Here is a 21,162-nt window from a genome sequence, read left to right as displayed (position 1 = left end):
CCATTACTCATATTCTGTCAGCCACAATGCCTCCTTGGATGTTTAATATGATATTCCTAGAAGCACAGAAGACTAGATAATTGCACTGCAATTTAGATGGATTTGGTTTTTTATGTTTTTAAAAAGCAAACATTCCAGAAAGCATTTTGCCATTTGGATGTTCCTCTCATTTATTTATTTGATCGCATTGGGCGTATCTAGAAAATGTGAGTAACTCCTTTTGTTTTGTTTGATTTTGAAAACTGCTGTGAGAAATTTACATGCACTGAATTAGTTTTTCTAGATTACAGTCAGTTGACCTGGTGTGGATGAATTTCATGCAGACTTGCTTGATACATGAATCCTTATGTCTAAAAGCAAAACTTTGAGTTGTATTAACTGTGCCTGCCCACCAGCAAAATGGACGCATACACTGCATAATAAAGCCCTGAATAATAATAATAATAATAATAATAATAATAATAATAATAATAATAATAATAATAATAATAATATGTGATTCTTAATTCTTATTTTTCAGTACTCAGTAACTTCCTTCAAGACCATCCCAGAATTACGTAGGAAGTGTGATTCACAGAATGAAGATAGAACAGGTATTCTACTTTTTGGAAACTTCACTTTTACAGTTGGTGTAGGGGAAGGTGGTTTCCCCTCCCCACCTTCCCCTCACCCTAACAGTCTTCTTACAGCTCATTTTGTGTGACAGCTTTCCGTAACAATGGGTTTCTTCGTTGCTACCATCCAACCCCAAACCTAACCTCAGTTTTTTCCATCTATTTTTTTTTAAGATGTTAGATCATTAGCAACGGCACCAACAAAAAGTTCCATAAAAGGATTTGGTGCTAGACAGAAAAACACAGAATTTAATCTCAGCAACTCCAAACCACAGTATATGCAACAATTTACTGAAAAAACCAGAGAAACCATTAGTGACAAGACATAATGATGCAGGCGCCAATGAAAAAATGTTGGATACATTTACTGCACAGATGGTCATGACCAGTTTGAAGCATAATGTTTTGCCAAATTCTGAAACTCTATCAAGAATGCTACAAGATAGAATCTACTCTGAAGCATGCTGTAACAGTTAAGATGAAAGCAAAGTTTTTGAGTTTAATAGTGTAAACTAAATGAAGAGACATGGCACTGAGATGAGAAACAGCTGGAGACCTTCTCTCCTCCCCCTGACAAAAAGTGTATTCAGTGTTGTTTTTCAGTTTGTAAATCGGATTATGTGCTTTTGTTTCTTTCTTCAACATGAAGCAAATTGTATGGATGGGAGTATCATATCTGCACGGCACTTTGAAAACCTAATTATGCATAAATCAAATGGCGGTTTCATTAATATTTTAGAATGTGAAATGCCCATAGTAGTGATTTGAAGCTTCAGTTTACGTTAGGCTTTTGCAAGTATTTTATTTCTGTATCAACTTTCACGTAGCAGAAAATTGCCAGCAATTATAACTATGGCCCCAGGGGAAGGTAGATGGGGAGAAGTGAAGGAAGACTCACCAGGCAGAGATCAGCTGGGCGGTGTGGTCGAGGCAAGTGAGGGAACCAAAGAGCAGCAGCAGCAATTATGCTGTGGGCACAACTCTAGGCAGGTGAGGTGCGAAAAGGAGTGAGTAGGAGGTGGGGAGCAGAGGGGCCAGCCAGTGGTGGCATTTGCCAGTTCGCCAAACTGTGGATAATCGTTACTACAGTTCAGAAGAACTGGTCCAAACCAGCTGAATACCACCTCTGGTATAGTGGTTACATTTCTTGACCAGGAGCAGGGAGACCCAAGTTCTTTCCCTCCTTTAGGGATGGAAACTGACTGGGTAACTTTGGGCTAATCAATTTCTTTAAGCCCTAGTCTGGGCTAAAACATTGATTTAGCAACCTGATCAGAATGGTAAATTACTGTCCATAACCTTCAATGAATAGATCTTAATCCACTTCAGCCAGTGGATTTACTTGGGATGATGATTATCATAATTAGGGTATATTATTCCGCATGGTATTGCTGAAAACTTACAGTATCCATTCAGAAGATAATTTATTTTACACGGTTTGCTTCTTTATAAGGAATCATAAAGCATTTCCATCTCAAATTGTTTCTCAGCTCAATAAGAGAGCGTGATCGATTCTTATTAAAAAGAATCACATAAATAATACACATAAACCACCTTTACTTTTTGATTTATATGATGCCTTTCATCCAATGTCTTAACCCATCACTTCCTCTTCACATTTCCCCCCCAAAAGCAACCCTTTGAGATAGGTTGGACCAAGAGAAAAACCAAACCACATCATTTAGTGAGCTTCCTTGGATCTGAAACCAAGTCTTCCCAGCACTGGTCCAGCTCTTGAAGCACCACACCACCCTGACTTCAAGATATAGTCGTTGACAACCCTTATTTTATTCGCCTTGTCTTTATTCTTCCATCCTCTAGATGTATACACAGCCTGCCTCTATATATTCTGGAGAAGTCCCCGCAAGTACAACCTCTCCTTTCTATGGAATCTATGTTTAGCAGCCTTTCACTTTGTTAAGAATGTTGGTCTGTCAGAAGTAAAATCACAACTTGCCTTCTCTTTATCCAGTTGAGAAAGAATAATTGAAAGTATATATATGAATGAAAAGAAGAAAAAGAGAAAGGGAGAGAAAATGATACATTATTAGTATAGATATGTTTTGAGTTCTGTAAAGATAGCCAATGACTTCCTCTACAAGTAGAATATAGAACAACCCAGTTTCTCTCTAACCTCAGCAGCTACTCCTTGCTTTCTTTGGTATGAGTAGGCAGTTGAAAGGGTTTTCTTTTCTATTTTTAATCAATCATGGTTTGTCATGACTCAAAGAACTGTGATTCATCCAAGCTACTTCTCAAATAAGCCAATTTCAAAACATGATTTGTAAGATGATTAATCATGCTAAATTGCAATTAAACTAAAATTTAAACGGACACTTCCAGTCTTTTCACACCAACACAAGAGGGAATATTTCAAAAGTATGGCCAGCATCTGAGACATTTTTTGCCAATTATGACAGAAACTGAAACAGTTTCAGAGATACTTCCTATAATTTGAAGTATATATGTGATCTGTCTCTGTTTAATAGGAGCAAGCTATACATTCTGATAACACCACTTCATAAAACATTTTACATTTTTTTGTCCCAATTATTCACAAAGACATTTGATAGGTTATGTCACTCTGGATACACTTATGGGTTCAAATGCATTAATTTCCATTCTGTCTAGCCTATAATTGTGCATCAAGATGGTAAATGAATTTCACTGTGAGCAGCAAGTTTAACCAGCTCTATTATACTACAAGTGCAGGCTGATTGCCCTCTAGAAAAAAAAAGATCAAAGGGCTAGAGGCAGAATTGTACACACTTAGTCTGGTTCCCATGCAGCCACAGCACCTTTCAATTAGACTATATCTAGACATGTGAGGGCATCACAAGAGGGGATACTGAGGCTCTCAGCCCATGGAAAATCAGGTACTGTACTGAGCTTTCTCAGGGACACTCACAAAATAATCCTCCCCACCAGAATTCTTCTTACTATAGATCAGGGTCATCTTTTATATTTTTTGGTTCATAATTTGTATATTCAAAGATCAAAAGATGCTTACTTTCAGTTTCTTCAAGAAAAGATTTTATACACACGCATTCTTATGCATATATAAATAAATGCAATGTTGTTGTTTTTTCAAAATAATAATAATAATAACTTGCTTTGCAGGAGTTCAGCAGGAAATTGCAGATTCAGAACTCCAAAAGACTAGCTGTTTCTTTCTAGATTTTGCTTCTTGAAAGGCTGACAATTGTACTTGCAAAATTTTCATAGACAAAATGGCCAAATTTATGGCAGAGGAAGGATCAGCTTTATGTTAGCAGTCCAAACAAATACAGAGAGATATACAATTGGTTTTTTTAAATTTTGAAAAGCCACCCGTGTCTTTTAGGAGATGTACAATAAACAGAAGTCCATAAAGTGAAGCTTTATTTGTCATAGAGTCAGCAGGCAGAAAAGAAAAGCAGAGAATACACATTTATTTTATTTACTGCACCTTCAGGTCAGTTACTGACTTCTGATGGCTGCCTGGAGTAGCCCCTGAAATTTTCTTGATGAGGCTTTTCAGAAGTGGTTTGCCATTGCCTCTTTCCTAGAGCTGAGAGTGACTAGCCCAGGCACACACAGTGGTGGAATGGGACAGTTTCTATTGCCATTTCGCCACTGTCACCTTTCTGCAGTCACCTCATTGTGGCCAATTCACTACAGGACATCTTGCCCCAGCCATCTCTCCATGGGGACAACCCCATGAACTTCAGCATTCTGCTCTGGTTTCCAAATCTGGCCTGGCTTAAGGGAGGCGAAAGTTCCTACCAGACTACACTACTTCTCTGGAGTCTTCCTCACCTCACTTTCTAGTACCCCCACCTATGAAAAGCAGGCTAAGCAGAAATCCCTGTTCTGTGTGCACAAACACACACAAATTTCTGAACTTGGGGACTTTTATCTGCATCTGAGCTTGCAAGCTGCCAGCCATCCCCTGACTTGGGGAGAAAGATTGCTCCTTTGGCCTGTTGCAGTGGACCCTGGTGGCTCCTGGGTTGGGAGAGGGGCAAACAAGGACAGTGACAGGGCAACTCACTCCTGACAGCAAAAGGTGGGCTAATCAGGAATCATTGTTTAGGCCTGGATTCTTAAGTGGGAAGAGCCTTTGTGGCAAAGTTGGGAACAAGTCCTGTTACCATTCTTGCTTGCCCCTCTTCCCACCTAGGAGCTGTCAGAGTTTTGCCTAGCACACCAGAGGAGAGGTCCTTCTCCCCCAGTACAATTGGCTGCTTGCAGCTCAGATGCAAATAAAAGTCCCCAACCTTAGAATGGTGTGTGTGTGTACTTGTGTGTGCGTAACAATGACTCCTGCGTATCCCACCTTTCGCAGGGAGTACTGGAAAGCAAGGTGAGAAACCTTTGGAGGAATGTGGGCTGGTAGGAACCTTCACCTCCCTTAAGCCAGGTCGGCTTTGGAAGCTAGAGCGGAAAGCCCAGGGTTGCAGCGAGTTGTGTCTACTGCCAGTTGGCCAGGGCGAGGTGTCCCACAGCAGGTTGGCTGCTGCAAAGTGGCCAGGATGATGTGACTGCTGTAAGATAACTGTGGCAAGTTGTCCAGATCCCCAGATATAGCTGGCTTTGAGCCTAAGGCAGGACTACCACTCACAGTCTTCCAGGTTCTTGCATGATTCCTTAACCACCATACTATACATGTGATCCTATGAAAATAGACAGTGCTTTAGGCAAAGAAAGTTAAAGTAATTCCTGTGAGTAGTTACTTAGAATCTTAAAGTAATGCCTAGCAGTCTCTTATTTTATAGACAAATTTTTGAAAAGGAATAGTTTTTTGAATGAATGAATAAAATACTATGCTCTTCACCCTAAGCTATAATGCATTTGGATTTCAATCTTGTCACTGTGCTTTATATCTATAGTTTATGACAAAGTATATTGGGAAAAACCAGCCATTGCAACAAACCCTAACTTAACCAAAACATGAAAGTACTTGGGTCTGTGAAGCTCATAGTATGGAAGAGCAGTAATAATTCAAGAAATGAAGACCTATGCTCTCAAATGCTTCTCTTCTCAAAGGCTTTTTAACTTTTTTGGGTCAATTCAGCATTCTTTCTTATTTACATAATCAGAAAGTTTACTGGATTAATTAAGTCATAAATTGTCATTGATTGTTGCTGACAGGACTTGTCAGTGTGTTATTTCACAATGATTTTAGCTTTAGCATAAATTATTAGTCTATATTTTAATTATATTTTTATTCAAACTCAGTTTTTTTTCCTCTATAAACAAACCTGTATAAAATTTACCTGCTGACTGAGAATAATATTTCATCTGCCTGATAAATAAACCCCTAGTCTGCATAACCTTATGATTTATCAAATGTGTCAGTATACAAGAAGTATCAATTTGCTTTTTTAAAGGCAAGTTACCATCTTTCTGAATAGCCAGATTCAGAACTTTGCTCTGAAAATAAGACAAGATAATGATGTATAATGAATTCAACACCCTTTTGATAGTAAAAGAAAGGAAACCTAAATATAGAAAGTAATATAATTGGATATATTGTATAGACTTTAGACTTTTGATAGTAAAAGAAAGGAAACCTAAATATAGAAAGTAATATAATTGGATATATTGTATAGACTTTAGAGTTAGTCATGCCTAAAATAAATGAAACTAGATAATCATAAACATCCCATTCCATATTTGAAAAATTAAATACCTTTTCAATGGTCTAAGTCAAAGCTCACAGTTTGGAATTAATAGATAAATACGTTCTGCAGAATTTATCTCCAAGTTACTATGAATTTCATCCAGGAAAAATAAAAGAAAAAGATTTTCTTCTTTGATTTCATGATTATGGAAAGGCTTTTTTTTTTTTTTTACTATTGCCTAGGAGTATGGTCATTCTCAGGATAAATTTGACAGGCTGTCTAACCCCAGAAGTTTGCTTGTTTTTTGATTAGTGAAATATTCTAAAATATGAAATATTAATTTTATCTTTATTCTAAAATATGAAATATTAATTTTATCTTTAAAAGTGATGAAGAGTTAAGTGCAAACTAACAAAGTATTGATGGCTTTACATCTACTTGCCTAGATCCTTATTTTTTTTTTAAAAAAAGTGTTTTCAACAGTGTTGGACAGAATTCGTTTTTGCAAAGCTTAAGAGGTTTTTGTCAGAAAAGAACAGCTGGGAAACATGTGGTATCCATTCCCTCTATCACTTGGAAAAAATTTCACATGTAAATAAAGCCTTCATAAACGTGTTGCCCTTTGAACTCAAGATTGTACACAATATACAAATAATGTCTAAAATGAATGAGATCTAGGATAACTCTTAAGCTGCATCTTGTTGATGGAGTAATAAATACTATCAAGTTATATCATTGTAAATGCTTTTGGAGCCATAGTAACAAGTCTAATCAGTTTCTGATTTTAAATATGTAGTTTTTAAATATGTAGAATTGCTTCTTCAAAAATTATGTTTCTCAAAGACTGCACATGAGTGCAAAACTGTTGCAAATGGAGCATTACTGTGCTAGTTCTGCATGTTAAATGTGACTTATAAAATGAAGTACACAATATTCTCAATTTTTTAGTTCTTTTCAGACTAAATGTAAATATTGCTGTGATAGTATCTACTGATTTTAACATTTTATCCTATGGTTATTAAAAACAACTATAATGTCTTCCACTATCATTTGCCCCCCTTATACATTGAAGCCCCTCCTTTCCTTTCAAACTATCACCATCATATTTCAGGAAAAAAGAAAGAAAATTCGGGATACTTCAAGTTACAATGTACTTTCCCCCCCCTATTTTATTAAAGTCTAAATACTATTCTTTTACCAGATAAGTTAAAGTAGTAAAGTTATTACTTCCTTTGCAATTTAGATCTCATTCTTGCTTACAAACATATATGTATAAAGATATAAAGGTAGTTAAAAAAATCTTTCCACAGTATTTTGCTTAAGGATAATTCTATTTTCTGGAGTTTTTGTTCAAAATGTGCAGGATAATAAAGCATGAGCAACAAAATGATGGAAGAGGATTCATTCTAAATTGTCTTTGTGCCTTCTAGTGTCCACCACAAACTGGAGCTCAGGAGTTTCAACACTCCTTGGAAACACACAAAAACCAACAGGCATTGCAGACATGTATAGCAAATTCAGACCAGTAAAGAGGGTGTCGCCACTTAAGCACCAACCGGAAAGCTCTGAAAATAACGAGAGCGATGACCAAAAGAATCAAAAGGTGGACTACAAGAAAGGCAATGACTCTCCATCCATGACTGAGAATGATCATCAAGCTCCAGGTAACGACAACAGCCTAAAAACTAAATGTGTTGAACCTGGAGTTTTGCTCGGTGAGCTGGAGCACTATGATTTGGACATGGATGAAATTTTGGATGTGCCTTATATTAAATCGAACCAGCAGCTTGCTGCTTTTACAAAGGCAGCTCCTGAAAAACGGATTTTGAATGTGTATTCAACACTGAATGGTCGTAGCAGCGATTCCGGACCTGTAGGGGACACTGAAAAGGCCCCAACAGGAACAACGCAGTTCTGTGTTCTGTCCCCTGTGAAAGGCTCTCAGTTGAAAAAAGCACAGTCCATTGTCGCTGATCAGCAAAAGCAATTAGTGGAAGAACATGAGTTTCCACAGCCACTTGTTAAAAGTGGTTCAGTCCACGAACCTGAAGCCCACAGCAAGGGTTTTCTCAATAGGACTAATGCTGATAAAATGGAGAAGTCTGTATCCCACTGTCAGCTGAGGGCTTTCCATCTGCAAAGTACCGAAAGCAAGTTTGACAAACTGAGCAGCAATGTGAACTGGAACAGTTCTGGAAATTCAGAAGAAAAGAATGAGGCTGTGAAAAAAATTAAGAGCATCTTAAATATCGTGAAAGAGGGACAAATTTCACTTCTGGTAAGTTTTTAAAATAATTCATAAGGCACAAATCCAAAAATATACATTTCCCCTCCTTGCATACAAATTATTTATAATCTGCAAAATATACATTGATTGTAGCCTGCTGTGAAAATATCTTTTAAAAGATTTATTAAGCAAAATATATATTCTACCTTTGTTATTTACATGTAATTTTGTTTTTTAAATTGGTACAGTTTCAGTTGTATAGTTACTAACAGAATGAGTTCAATTTCTATTTAGAGGCCAGTGATAGAAACAGAGAGTCTTCTGTTTTGTTCTAATTATTATTCAAGGAGTGCTTATCCCAGCTTATTGCAACAGCTTTTATGAACAGGAGTTCACACAGAAGCCCCTATTGGCTTCTAACCCACACAAAGAGTCTCAGCTTTATGATCAGACATGAAAAAAGGCATTTCCAAAGTAATAGTACACAAGTGAATAAGGTTGATGTAAGGAAAACTAGTTTTATGTGCACTGTTCACTATATACCTGGTTTTGCTTTGATTCCCCTGGACAATGTTTTCAAAAACAGTACAGTTGTTAATTAGATTCACCATAAAGCAATATATGCTATTACTTTATTAGACTGCAATTGCAAAAGCTGTGAGTTATTCTTTTCTTTGTGTTATTTGATACAGCTTGTCTGAATAAAAGTATTGAGTGTAACTAGGGGCTGATGCTAACCATATCTTTTCAACTGAAACCCTGGAATTCAGTGGGGGTTTACTACAATATCAGTATATTTTACAGCCTAAAACTGTCAGTTATCTGTATTTTGTTAATTGCTGTCATTTTTGCCTTTTCTCTTTCCATTTATTTATTCAGCCATTTAGTGTTTATGTTTTTTTTTTCTCTTTACAATAAAGATCAGTTGTGATACCTTAATTCACTGCTGAGCTTTTTCTGTTGGGGTAAGCTGATCTTTTTGTGTCTTATTATTACTGAAAAACTGAAGATGATGTTAATCCTAAAATAGTAATGGTGTCACTAAATTCTAATGCAACTAGCAAAAAATGCAGGATAGATGTTACAATCACAGAGTGGAATGAGCTTGTGCATTTATTTTTTCTTGATCTGATGAACTGGTAGACACAAAATAAATCCACACAATGTAGTGTTATATTGTTCTAAATGAATCCCTTAGGAACAAGGGACTATTGTATTACAGTAGATCAATATTCATCCTTGCCTAGACCAGCTCTGCCTTCAAAAAAATGAGTGGCATTATACAATTAATTTTCAGTCTTATGCCTCACCAGCCTAGAAGGAAACACTGTTTTTTAATCCTCTGGGGCATTCCAATTATTTTGTGTCTTTTCTTTGAAGAGTTATAGATGGTTATATGTGGACACATGATATTGGACATTGAGTCCCAGCTCTAATTCACTATTTCCAATCTTTTGATGATGCTTTTTTTCATATCGTTCATAAAAGGTTAGTTCCATTGATTCTTTACATACTTAGACATGACACTTACCTTAACGGTTAATTATTCTGATATACATGAAACTGCCTTATAAAAGCTGAAACATTGTAGCAATTTATACAGATCTAAATATTTCTGGTATGGTCTGCTATAAAGGGAAAAATCAATACCGAGAGCATTTAATTATTTTTGAAGCCAGGGTTCAAAGGACCCATGTGTAATAAATAAATAAATAAATAGTTATAGCCACATTGATCTATCTGGAAAAAACATACCGTTTGATTAACTTTCTTTATTAGAATCATTCAAAATAATACATGGAAGTGTGAAAGCTTTCTGGTTTTTTGGAAAGTCAGGTGTTTTAAAAACCAAATGATGGAGAGAAGCCAGTTAGGAAACGTTGAAGTTCAGAATCAGTTTGATTATGGTGAATGTTGATTAAATGCATTTGTTAATGGTAGTTGCAATAAATGTTCTAATATTAGAAATAATATCTTATGTCATGAAGAGTTACGAAGAATTAAAAAATGTTCTGTCTGCCTTGTTGTCATTTTGTTGCTCCTAAAACGGATATAGTGCAAATGGGGTTTGGATTTTGTTTGTACACAACAAGAAATTCTTAAATCTATGTCAGATAAACAATAAGATTAGGGTGGAGAGGAGAAAATGCTATAAATGAAGAATACACCATTTGGTCTTCTCTAACTTTGCCAGCTCACATTAGAGTCTTTTGGAAGATTTAAATCTGCAAAATTAGGGCATTATTTCTTTCATTTATTAAACTTATACCCCACTGTAGTCAATTGGCTGTCAGGAGCTTCCAAGTTATATAATAAAGTAGCAATTAAATGAATATCAGTGATGGGAAAAATGCAAAAAGAATTAAAAATGGTGTATTACAGTAGATCAAGAATATATCCTCTGAAATAATTTGGTTTTCAATAATGTCTTAAAAGTCAGCAAGGAGCGGGGTAAGTCTAAGGGAAATCCATTCCAGCATGGAAAACTAGCTCAGCATCCCTCACATCCTGGAACATAGGGTATATATAAATAAAATGACAATTATTCAAAGTATTACAAAAACAGTTTTCTAATCCATGTATAGTGTATTGTTCTTAAAATTCTTACTGGACCCTGCAGCCAAAACTCAGCAAACACAGGATGAATTTCCTATTGATTTTTACTGTGGGGAAAAACATTAAGAAACATGACAGATATGTTTTTCTAAAAAAAACAGTTTTCAAGGTAAAAAAGGACCTAAATATCCTGCTCCTTCATGTATTTATAATATCATGTCACAAGCCTGCAGCTTTTGAACACCAAGCGGGGGAAAGTAGAAATTTTCAAAAGTGTGGTTTTGGTCATTTAAAATTATCCATTCCTGGTCTGACTCTCATTAATAACTTTTTAAAAAGATGTATTTAAATTTCACAATGAGTTATTGTTCAATTACATACAGGTAATTTTCAACTTACACCACTTGCTTAGCAACTGTTTGCATATCTAGCAGATCTACCTGGGGTTCCTTACAACTCAGATTTGAAGTTCCAGGGGTCAGAAATGTTCATGTGACTGTACTTCAAGTACTCAGCAACTGGGACACATTTACACCTGTTTGCAATGTCCCATAGTTACATGACTGTGCTTATGATGGTTTTTGCAAAAAAAAAAAACCACCCAGCATTTACTTCCAGTTTTTGGCAAAACCACACCCATAGCAAACAATCAGTTCACATAACAAACATGGCATTCCCTTAATGTCCGTGGTGATTTGCTTAATGACAGATGTACAAAAAGTCATAAAATCAGATGGACAGGCTCCATTCTGGTAGTAACTTGAGGACTACCTGTATCAATATAAAAACATACAATAAACATAACCTGTTTATAGTTGACCTTGAATTAATGAATTAACACTTCCAGTTTTTATCTTTTTGCACAGCCACATCTTGCAGCAGACAATCTGGACAAAATCCATGATGAAAGTGGCAACAATCTTTTACATGTTGCAGCATCGAGAGGACATGCTGAGTGCTTACAGCATCTTACTTCTCTAATGGGTGAAGACTGCTTGAATGAGCGGAACAGTGAACAGCTAACTCCAGCAGGCTTAGCAATAAAGGTAATATAAAGTTCTATGATATTTAAGAGACATAGTACCCATTTGTCAGTAGGCATTTGCTTAGCCATAATAATATGCACTGTATTATTGTAGGAACCATAAGAATGAAATGAAAAACTGGTGTGACCATAAAAGTCTTCACTTATAATAGATATAATTGTGCTTTTAAAAAAAGGAAGTGGAGAGAAGTGGAGAATATCACAAAGTATCAAGACCTGAAAATTGAAAGATTATGGCATAAAACTGGCCATAGTGCTCCCAGTGATTATTGACACTTAGTAAATCTTGGATGGCATTTAGAAAATCTGTACATTGATAAAATTTCCATTTCTCAATTTCAAAAGGCCATATTGCTTAGATCCATATATATAATACAAAGATACATTATGTCGTCGTAGGTTCTTGGGAAGAACTCAGTGTGTATAAAGGCCAATGTTAGCTAAAGAACTGGCAACCTGTGACTTCATACTGATGGGAAGAGATAATAATAATATGTTAAGTAGAAGAACTGGCTCACATTCATACTTTTCCTGATTAGGAATTCACTTATCTCAGCCCAGGTCCTGGGTAAATAGCTAATTTTTTTAAATCTTCCTAATTGCCAATTGAAAATTCATTGAAACATTATTCCAAAGGACAAGCATAGCTAGAAAATAGGCATACCTATTTCAAGGAAGGAATCCAAAAATCTGCCTGCCTTTTAGAATGGGTGGGACCAGTAGATATCCTTGGGTAGAAGTGGTTCCACAAATAATCTAGTCCTGTGCCAGATAGGGCTATTCTAGATTATGATCAGTACGCTTGAAAGGCACCCAGAAATTAATGGAGAGTCAGTCTAGTGTCTAGTCTCTTTATTCTTCAATAACACGAAAGAAACAAAAAAGGACCACTAGGGATCATTTTGCCAAATGCCTCAAAGTGGCAGTCTGTAGAAAGGAAGCACTGGAGCATTGCAGGAAGATGTTGCAAATGGTGTATAATCATGCCGGCCACATGACTGCAAAATTATCCTTGGACAATTCAGCTAAGAAACAAGATGAGCATCATCCCCTAGAGTTAGGCACAAGCTGATAGGAGAAATCTTTACCTTTTTACTGAAAACAAGAATAATATGAAAAGTACTATAAAGGCACATATACTGTCAAATGGCCATCAGTTGAGACAATGAGGAAGAACCAGCCTTCAACTTGCTGCTCTGTTGGCCTTTATTACCATTGAATGTTTCTCTTCTCTGGCTTCTCTTTAGCAACAGTGCTCACTGGACCAAGCACAAAAAAATTAATACAAAATTAATTTGAAAACCACAACGTATGATTACTCAAATAAATAATTCATATTATGTTCAAAGAATTGTACTCTGACATAAGCTTGCATAGGAATACAGCCTTAAGTTACAAACCAATGCATGCTTACTAGTTTTATGGAACTCATGGAGAAATCTATGGAGAAATACTAACTTGTAATGCACACTTAATTTGGAGAAGGAACTGTATATATTTAGTAGAGTATTATTTTCAAATACTGTAATTGTGTATCATAAGAGCATTGAAATAAAATACTTTATTAGCAAGAGCATCTAATAAACCAACTTCTGCTTCAAAATGACTAAGTAGAATATATAGAAAGACACAGGTATCCTGTCTTTGAATCACTTCTAAGGCAGTTGCAATTTATGACTATGAAAATGAAGAATAAGCTATGTTATAGGTACAGTAACATACAGAGTACAATTGGGAGATCCATCAAAAAGATGTCAATTTAATGTTTTCATTAAATTGCCAGTAGAGTTTTTCTTGACCTTATATTTGCACAAGAGTTGCCAGTGGTATAAGCATATACCCATAGTTTGTGCAGCTCAGCTGCATTATGATTCGGCCCTTATCTAGTGCGCAATCTTCAAAATTACTTTTTGCAATACATATAGCTCTTGGGAGGGGGAGGGCATCTTTAATGTTTTTATGGGGCCTTAATGTTCTTTAAATATATTATATCTTGTTTAATTGCTGTATAATCAGTTTTCATTACAGTACTTTACAAAACAGACACAGTAGTCTTCTTCAGCTGCAGAAGTTTCATACTAACATGGTCCTTCTGTGTATGCTGTTATATTTTACAGGTACTCAGCAGTACTATAAAATGTAATTTGTTCTTGTATTTCATAGCTGTCAGCTGACATTTTTCCAGAAGAAATGTGTTATTTTTCAGTGCATTCGTTTGCATGTCTACTAAGAAATAAATCCTTTGGACTTCAGTGAGACTTGCTGCCACATAAGCATACAAAGGAATGTAGCTCTTTTTTGTTTTATGTGCCCACCAGGTTTTGAAAGAGCATATTTATTTTCATGAGATAATGTGAAAAGGTTTTAATATCTAAAATATCTTAGTTTTAAAAATTGCACATTGAAATAAAGATGTGTAAGAAGCTCTTATTTCATCTCATTTATCCTTATTTATACAATCACACTGAAAAAAGCTTTAAATTTTATCCAAAAAGTAACCTATTTTCATAAACTTGCTGCAGGACATTGTTGCATCTTAGAGTCATAGTAGTGTCACCTATCATGGGACTGTTGTTAAAAATATGTGGGGAAATGCTACAAATATATAATTAACATACTCTAACCCCAGAGGTATTTGGGGTATTATTTTTGTTAGAACATCAAGATTAAAAACACAGTTGTCTAACCCTTTGATTTCTCTAACAACAGACCCCATAATCAAAATCAGAAAAATTGAAAAAAAGCTGTGGGAAATACAGCAGAATTTTGGTCTGAAATGCACCCTTACCAGATAGAACTATTGTTTCCTTTTATATTAACAACAACCTATGATCTATTATCTTCTTCCCCCTCAAAATCTGCATTTTATTATACAATGTCAATTTCATGTTTAAATTATTTTTAATATTAACATTATGAACTGGGATAAGATTGTGCTTCCAGAGTGTTAGAGCTGTAGCAGCCATCCTGTCTGGGAAATGTGGGAACTGTAGTCCTAAACATCTGGGAAGCAGCAGTGATTGCTAAGAGTTTGCGTGAAATAAATATATATTTACAGAAGAATTCTTACAAGCATGCCATCAAGGAAACACTGATGCATTCAAGACTATTTTAATTCTTAGGCCACTTAGAAGCAAATGATGTTTGCACAGCAGAAATGACTCATAAATTGTAAATAAGTCTGCAGTCAGTGCCATTATGATAATAAGCACATAAGAAAGCAGCCTGGCATGTGAACTATTGGGACAGATATTTATTTGTGTGTGTTTGCAGTTGTGATGATGGTATGCTTACAAATAAGAGGAACTGGAGGGAAAAAAAAGTCTTCCTTCTCTTTCTTTTTCTTAGAATGGTCAGCTGGAGTGTGTGCGATGGATGGTGAGTGAAACAGAAGCTATTGCAGAATTGAGTTGTTCTAAGGATCACCCAAGCCTTATCCACTATGCCGGATGCTATGGGCAGGTACAGAAAGACAGATGTCACATACATATGTATATAAAATAATTGATTCAGGCTGCCCTCAGTACATTTTGTATTCTGTTTAGCCATAAAAATAGGAACATTTGAGTAATATCTGTACCAAAGATGGGATTATTAATTTTTTTTTCTGAGTACAGGTAGTCCTTGTCTTATAAAAGTTCAAAGTTACAACAGCACTAAAAAAGTGACTTATGACCCTTTTTCACATTTATGACCTTTCAGCATCCCCATGGTCACGTGATTTATATTCAGATGCTTTACAACTGACTCATATTTATGACGGTTGCAATGTCCCAAGGTCATATGATAATCTTTTGCAACCTTCTGACAAGCAAAGTCAATGTGAAATCTAGATTCACTCAACAATGCTGTTACTAATTTAACAACCACATTGATTCACTTAACAAATGTAGGAAGAAAAGTCGTAAATTGAACAAATTTCTCACTTAGCAATATAAATTCTGGGTTCAATTCTGGACATAAGTCGAGGACTAACTGTACATTGTTTAATTGCATTTTATCCTAAGTGTGAAGGTTGAGACTGGCACAACAAGACCCAGTAGGTTTAAGAGAACCATTATGTAAACACTTATCAGTTGTGTCCCACAGTCATCAAAAGGAGAGACGAGCATAAGACTCTAATCTTTGCACTGCTGTAGGCAAGTCAGCTGCTCTGTTTAAAGCTTTGCTCTTGTTTGCAATGAAGTTTCTAATCAAGCCGAGTCATGTCTGAGAATCCTCAGACAAATCACACAAAGAGCTGAATAAGGCAAATATCTGGAGAACTGAAATTTACTTTCAACCCTGAAGTGAAGCCTAAATGCAAAGTCCTTTCAAGTGTTAAGAACTGCAGAAATAAATTCAAAACAATTCTAACATGTAAGAATTGCAAGATACTTTTTAACATAGTCAAAAGTTATTCACGCACAAGATAACCCATATAAACATCAGAATTGGCTGCAGGTCAAGGGAAATATTTTTACAAGGAACTGGTGTTTTTGAATGGATTCAGTACACAATTATTTCCTCTTGGCACTTGGCACACATGATATCTGTTTTTTGAGTAAATACTTCCTATGATAGGAAATGTTTTCTAAAAAGGGTGGGAGTAGCGCTAAAGAATAGATCCCTTGATGTCAATGTTGACCTGCAAAGCTTGTACAGGATGTTGGGGGGAATGGGGGGAGCCTTGCCTTAGTTCAAGGTCTGAATTCAGGAATATCCTTGAACCTAAAAATTTTCAGAAAGAGTAAAGGAGCCAGCTGGATCCTTGCCAGATGGTGACATCAGAAGGAGATGTAGATTGAGCGCTTCTCCAGTAAAGTGTATCTTTAGACCGTGAATTATGTTAATAGCAAAAATGAGCCTTATTTGTTTTTCAACTTTTATGCCAAAGAAACTGGCTCAACAAACACATCTTTGGTCCTAATAGTTGGAAAGAAATCCTGCATTTTAGTTTAATATACAAATGAGACCTGTTTGGTGGGTGTGGAGTTCATCTTTAGCATTTTAAAATATTTTTATACAAAGTATAAAATGGAATTCCTCTGAACTTGCTCAAATCTATTATACACACACACACACACACACACATGTGATCTCATTTTGGCACCTTTTTCATTGGCGCTGTCTCCTTCAATTTGTTAGGAGTGATTAATTCAAAAAGCTCAGTGCATGTAGTTTATATATGATTGTAGAAAACATACAAATGGTCACTTGATTGTGGAAAACGTACAAATGGTCACTAACTAAAACTAGACTTTCTACCATAAAAGAATAGTTCTGAAGAAAAACTAACTTTAGATTATATAAGCCTTTTCTTCAACATATAAATCTGTAAGATGGATTCCATCTTAGTCATATGGAAAAAATGAATAATCTTAAGTACTTGTTCCAATGATTTTTTTTTAAATCTGTTGTCTGACTGATTACAGATTTTTGGTGTAACAATTTTTAACTATATTGATTAACTCGTATTGCTGTTCTCATAATTCAAACCAAATCAGCTTTCAGCTCTACCAGGTTTTTTTCAGGGCTTTGTGTGCTGCAATACATTTTGTTTATTTCTATATAATTCTATCTCTATATTTTATTATATGTCAGCAACAACTGTTTTGCTTCAATAGCACTTATACAAAATTTTATTACAGTTTTACTAATCTCATTCTTCCATTGCTTTAAATGAGTTTATCTTGGAGAACAGGATGGGTTTATTACAGTTCACTGCCTTTACTTTGCCTGTTTCACTGGTGATTTCTAGCAATCCTGGTTACTAGTTCATAATTAATCATAGCATTTTAAAGCAAATTTGTCAGTTTGATCATAAATAGATTTCTATCATTTTATTTATTTGCTATAATTATGCACTGCTGAATCTGCTGATGACTTTAGAATTTAGGGAAGTTCTAAATCTAAACATAGTTACAATATAAGAAATAAAAAATAAAGGATACTAAGAGAACTATGGTGCTGGAGAAGACTCCTGCAAGTCCCTTGGACTGCAAGGCGATCAAACTGGTCAGTCCAAGGGGAGATCAACCCTGAATGCTCTTTGGAAGGCCAAATCTTGAAGAGGAAACCCAAATACTTTGGCCATCTAATGAGAAGGAAGGACTCACTGGAGAAGAGCCTAATGCTGGGAAAGATTGAGGGCAATAGAAGAAGAGGATGACAGAGAATGAGGTGGCTAGATGGAGTCAATGAAGAAGTCGGTGTGAGTTTAAATGGACTCCAGAAGATGATAGAAGACAGGAAGGCCTGGAGGAATGTTGTCCATGGGGTCACGATGAGTCGGGCACGACTTTGCAACTAACAACAACAACAACAAAGAGAACTAAATATATCTTAATGAAATCTGGGTGAAGAAACATATTTTATTTTTCACAAATAGTACTTGAAGGAATGACTACCATTAGCTTCAGAATCTCACTGGTTGACTTTGAGGCAAACAATCTCTCTCAACCCAACCCATAAGGAACTTGTGGGGGAAAATCAGAGAAGAGATCATTATGCCTTTCTCCTTGAGTATTGAACACAAGGCAGGTATATATCCAAAAAATAAATAACTTCCCAAGAAGCGGAAATCAACAGTGGATCAATTACCAAGCAAAACAATAGACATTTTTTCCTGGATGTGTTCAAGCAGAGGCTCTTGACAGGGGAATTTTAAATTGGATTCCTTCAATGAGAAAATATCTAGTCTAAAAGATCTCTTGCCATTCCATAATTTGAAGATATAGAATAATCATAATAACTATCTTTACTTAACTTTAATTAAATATTATTTATCTCTATTATTTATCTCTATTATTTTTTTGTTATGTCCCTGGCCATGTCCTTTTAGGAATGTGGAGCTTCAGCATACTACTTAGATATGAGTTAGGGTTTAAATATTTAAAACACAAATCTCATGATAATTTGTGCATTTCTCAATTTATTTATTTAATGTATACCCTATCCATCTCACTTAGAAGCAACTCCGGGTGGTTTACAAGAGAGTTGAAAAAACTATAAAATATTAAAATCAAATTAACATCAATTAACATTAAAATTACCCAAAGTAGCAAGAATGGGAGCAAAGTGACCTCAGAGTGCAATAGAAACTTTCCCTCAGTCCAATATCCACCTCCAATATGATACATCCCCATTGGGGAACCAGACCAATTGGCAGAACCAGGTTTTAAGGACCCTACAGAAGACCAAACAGGTGGGTGTAGATCTCATCTTAAAGGGCACAGTGTTCTGGTGGGCAGGAGCCTCCAGCTTCTTCTGGAGCTTTCCCAGAAGAATTCCTTGACTGAAGGAATTCCTTGGTCTGCAGCATGCCCCTTCTGCTAGCGCTGGTGGGGTAGGCCAATCCCATTGGGGTGAGACAGTTCTCCAGGTAGCTTGCAGCAATGCCTTAAAGGGCTTTAAAGGTGATATTCAACACCTTGAATTAGGTCCAGCAGCAAAATAGCAACCAGTGCAGCTCATACAACAGCAGTGTTACATGAGTCAACCTAGGGGCCCCAAGAACTGCCATGCAGCTGCATTCTGTACCATCTGTAGCTTCTGAATCCTCTTCAAGGGTACCCCCAGAGCAGATTGCAAAATCCAGCTGTGAGATAACAGGTGCTGAGAGCCTGAGCAAGGGGACTGATGATTCAGCAATATTTAGTCCATTGAGAAAATATCTGCTTGTTAATCATAGTTTTCCAAATTGATCAAGACATAGGAAGTGTCTATGTAAACATCAAGCTTTGTCATTGTCAGTTAAAAGATTCAGCTGCTCACTAGATCATAGGATGGCTGTTAGAAAGAAGCCTAAGATGCCTCTGACATAATGTGTTGGCAGATAAACAGGTTCTAAGTGGGAAATAGTTCAGCTCCTAAAATTCTTGTAACGCTATGCTTTCCTGCCATGAAAATGATTAATTTCAGTTTGGGGCACCAAAGAGCTGGATACTGCTGCCCCATGATATATTAAAGTTAATCCTATTATTCACAATATTTAATTACTGTTTTCATTGTAAGAGAAAAAAACACACAAAATGCTGAAAAGATATTACAGTAATCCAAATAGTAAAATATAGACTAATTCGTTTAACAGATCATTTTACAACAAGGTTACTACAAGGTTGTAGTACAAATAGACAAATCATTATTTGATATAACTGGGGGGAAGCAGGTGCCATCAATAGGTGCTAATAGCAGTCTTGCCTGAACTTGAATGCTATAGTTAGGAGACCATAACTAATAGATAACACATGTTCACAATGCTATCTTGCATTTTTGTACTTTAAATCTTTATTGATAAATAGCCAACAGTTTTTATCTATTTAGTTCAAATATTTAATGCCAAGAAAAGAAAGAATAAATATTTTAACTATATCCGTTTTGATTGCACTCATATTTTAAAGTCAATCATCATAGAAGTATCACAAAACCACATGCCTATTTATTTGAGATAGTTCAATAATACTTACTCCCCATATAGAAAAGTTTCCAACTGTAGGATGAGAGTATTTAAAATTTAAGAAATACTCAGTGTAATTTTAATAGCATCTAACACTTGTTTTCTATGAACTAAAAAAGCAACTGGTATTAAATTCTGTTGTACAGGTACTCTCTCAACATACTGTGTTATTTTATTCATGTATATATCACACCATTTTAATTATCAATATTTACTGTGCATGTTTTGTTCTTTCCATAGTGTATAAACATCTCTTTTTCCTATAGGAAAAAATCCTTCTGTGGCTTCTTCAGTTCATGCAAGAGCAAGGGATTTCTTTGGATGAAATTGATCAGGATGGTAATAGTGCAGTTCATGTGGCTGCTCAGCATGGATATTTAGGATGTATACAGGTAAATAATCAAAACAGGAATAGGCCTGCTAAACTTGTGGCCTCTAGATGTTGCTGAGCTACACATCCTAGGAGCTCCAACCAACATGGTGAGGGATGCTGGTAACTGACAGCAACATTTGGAAAGGCAAAAATAACAGCATTGTGAAATATTGCTAACTTGAAACATAACATCTATTACATTGGATGATAGTTGATGTGTGCTATGTTCTAGAACAGTGTTTCTCAACCTCAGCCAGGTATATTGACTTCAAGGCAGGGGTGTCAAACTGGTAGCCTACAGGCC

General features: G+C 35.8%; 1 protein-coding gene across 3 annotated transcripts in view; it reads left to right on the top strand.

Moving 5' to 3' along the window:
* The window catches only part of SNCAIP (synuclein alpha interacting protein), a 109,239-nt gene that overhangs the window by 66,839 nt on the left and 21,238 nt on the right, over window positions 1-21,162 (top strand). For 2 of the 3 annotated variants that reach the window (XM_087926913.1, XM_026714643.2), the window contains exons 3-7: window positions 521-593; window positions 7,651-8,498; window positions 11,870-12,049; window positions 15,397-15,510; window positions 20,752-20,877. In XM_087926913.1, coding sequence (XP_087783039.1) covers window positions 521-593; window positions 7,651-8,498; window positions 11,870-12,049; window positions 15,397-15,510; window positions 20,752-20,877 — 1,341 coding nt within the window. The remainder of the gene's footprint in view (window positions 1-520; window positions 594-7,650; window positions 8,499-11,869; window positions 12,050-15,396; window positions 15,511-20,751; window positions 20,878-21,162) is intronic. The other variant, XM_087926912.1, reaches the window with a different exon arrangement.

Source organism: Pseudonaja textilis, chromosome 2 (assembly GCF_049901715.1).
Source record: "Pseudonaja textilis isolate UNSWEBS1 chromosome 2, rPseTex1.2, whole genome shotgun sequence".
Taxonomy (NCBI): domain Eukaryota; kingdom Metazoa; phylum Chordata; class Lepidosauria; order Squamata; family Elapidae; genus Pseudonaja; species Pseudonaja textilis.
Note: the sequence above shows the minus strand (reverse complement) of the source record. Positions and strands in the feature narration are given on the sequence as shown.